The sequence below is a fragment of the Zingiber officinale genome, chromosome 6B, assembly GCF_018446385.1.
Source record: "Zingiber officinale cultivar Zhangliang chromosome 6B, Zo_v1.1, whole genome shotgun sequence".
In the NCBI taxonomy this organism is placed as follows: Eukaryota; Viridiplantae; Streptophyta; class Magnoliopsida; order Zingiberales; family Zingiberaceae; genus Zingiber; species Zingiber officinale.
This window is the reverse complement of record NC_055996.1, coordinates 75198738-75201183: the sequence shown is the minus strand read 5'-3', so window position 1 is coordinate 75201183 and position 2446 is coordinate 75198738. Positions and strand designations below refer to the sequence as shown.

Here is a 2446-nt window from a genome sequence, read left to right as displayed (position 1 = left end):
ACCATGACATCATTTGCTCCCATGGTTGGGCTTGAAAAAAAAGTTGTCCAATAATTTAAAATTTTAGGAAATTTTTAAAAATAAAAATATTCCAATAATTGGAACTGAAAATTGTCTTTGATTAATTCTACTATGTAATTTATAAATATATGTCTTTTATTTTAATTTTGTTTGTAGACAATTTAGTTATGCATTTATCTATATGAATGACAGAATTTCTGCAATAATTTCTTTGATTTAAACTTTATCAAATTAGTGCAGTTAATATAATTTCTCAAAAATCTAACATCAACTATAACTATAGAATTAGTTTAAGAGTAGTATCATATAAGCTAGTACCATTTAAGATGACATAACTAAAATATATTTGATAATAAAGATACACTATTTATACTATTTTGGCCTTTCAATCGTATTTTCACCCGCAATTAGTCATTTGAGTGATAATCTCTAATGATCTAATCGGTCAAGAACAAATATATTGAATTAATTGTTAAGATCTTTTTTATTTTTCTTTAATGTCTTTTAATATCTAAAATTTTATTTTATTTTCCTTTGTATTTTGACACACACTATTTGCCTCTCTCTGTCCTTTAACTCCAAACCACAGTTATGATTCTGGTAAGCATGCATGCTGAGAAAACTGAGCTCCGAAATAAATTGATCTTAAAACTGTAAACATTACTGAAATTCACACATTTAATAAGAAGCTGGGTCTCAAAGTAAGTAGATGCACAATAATTGGTGAAATTAAACAGCATAAAATGGCCAAAATGAAGCTCCACAAATCACAGATACAAGAATTAGCAACACCGTAGTAATGGCAACAGTACTGGTGATGATGCTCAAGATCTGCTCTTGAATGGGAGAGCTCTGATCACAACCTGGTGGTAGACTGCAGCAAGGATAGCTCCAATGCCGGGACCAACCCAGAAGATCCACTGTGATTGAACCCCGAAAAGTTCAGGAAATCTGAAACTATCTTGGGGAAACAATGGAGTATTAAGAGCATTAATGGAGAATCTTACTTGGTCATCCCAGGCATGGTCTCGGTTGTAGATGATGGCAGCTCCAAGGCTGCGTGCAGGGTTGATGCCTGTGCCAGTGATGGGGATGGTGGCCAAGTGCACCAGGAACACAGCGAAACCGATTGGCAATGGCGCAAGGATCTGTTGCCATCATAAACAATGAGAAATTAGCAGTAAAAATCTCTTCTTGTAGCTCAATTTGGAGTGGTGGAGCTTGGGCTTACAGGAACATGGGAGTCCCTGGCTTTCCGCTTGGCGTCGGTGGCGGAGAAGACTGTGTAGACGAGGATGAAGGTGCCCATGATCTCTGCCCCCAAGGCGCCGCCATTGCTGTAGCCGGAGTTGACGACGTTCGCGCCGCCGCCGTTGATCTCGTACACATGTTTCTGGAACCCCTTCACCACGCCGGCGCCGCAGATGGCGCCCAAGCACTGCATGATGATATAAAACACCGCCCGAATCAGCGACAGCTTCCTCGCCAGGAACAGCCCAAAGGTCACCGCCGGGTTGATATGCCCACCTGAAACCGAGACGATCAAGAACGCAGTGAGAAAAATGAATGGCGACTGGAGTTATTTGATCATGTACCGGAGATTCCAGCGGTGCAGTAGACCAAGGCGAAGATCATGCCGCCGAAGGACCAGGCGATGCCCTGGATGCCGACAGTGGCGCACCGGCTTTCGTTCTGGACGACGCCCATGACGGTGAGGATGCTAATATAGAGGAAGAGGAAGGTGGCCACGAACTCCGCGATGCCGGCCCTGTAGAAGGACCATGACTTGAGCTCGCCGAAGTCAAGCAGAGGCGGCGGCGGTGGCTCCTTGTAGTCCTTGTCCTGCGCCGCCATGCCAATTGGCTGCCTCTCCGAGAACTTATTTGCTCCGAGCTTCACATCCTCCTCCTTCCCCTCCATCTTCTCTCTCTCTCATGTGAAGGGAATTAGGTGTGCTCTGGTTCTCTTTATATGGCTAGCTGCCGCCGCCATCATACTTTTACGGCATGGTCAAAGTGGTCGATCCATTCACTTTAGAAGCATCAAGATTAGATTTTGAAACTTTTTACTCACTTTATAGGGTCAGTCGCAGAAACTAGCTCGATAAACTTTGAATTATTGCGAAAGATTGACTATAATCGATTCTGTAAACGAGGTAAGCTGTGCAGTGCAGCAGGGACCGGACCAAGACAGGGGCAGGTCAGTAAGACATTGTTTATCTCTTGCTCTTTACCACGCTGGCGGAGGTAGCCTTGCACCACTAACTCTCCTCTTTATTAGATTCCGATTGATTGTCCATTGCAAAAACTCGAGAAATTACGATCAAAATGTGATCTTCACTGCTGCTCGCAATTCTTTTAAACCTTTATTAATCTCAGTTCATAGATACTAATTGATTTTTGTTTAGGAGAAATTAGGATTGCTG

The 2446-nt window shown here is 42.4% G+C and overlaps 1 protein-coding gene across 1 annotated transcript; it reads right to left on the bottom strand.

Annotated features, from left to right (window-relative positions):
- Positions 1-635: 635 nt before the first annotated feature.
- On the bottom strand, positions 636-2047 carry LOC121992727 (aquaporin PIP1-2-like). Its single transcript, XM_042547262.1, has 4 exons — positions 1617-2047; positions 1253-1548; positions 1029-1169; positions 636-941 (listed from the first exon to the last, which is right to left on the bottom strand). Exons 1-4 carry the CDS (start codon positions 1939-1941, stop codon positions 846-848), a joined length of 858 nt encoding a protein of 285 aa, XP_042403196.1. The 5' UTR covers positions 1942-2047; the 3' UTR covers positions 636-845.
- Between the last annotated feature and the right edge of the window lie 399 nt (positions 2048-2446).

Coding starts and splice junctions, on each gene's coding strand:
- LOC121992727 (XM_042547262.1), bottom strand. CDS start 1,941: ATGGAGGGGAAGGAGGAGGATGTGAAGCTCGGAGCAAATAAGTTCTCG. Junction 1,549..1,616: donor CTGCACCGCTGGAATCTCCG/GTACATGATCAA, acceptor TCTCGGTTTCAG/GTGGGCATATCAACCCGGCG. Junction 942..1,028: donor ACCATGCCTGGGATGACCAA/GTAAGATTCTCC, acceptor GTTCAATCACAG/TGGATCTTCTGGGTTGGTCC.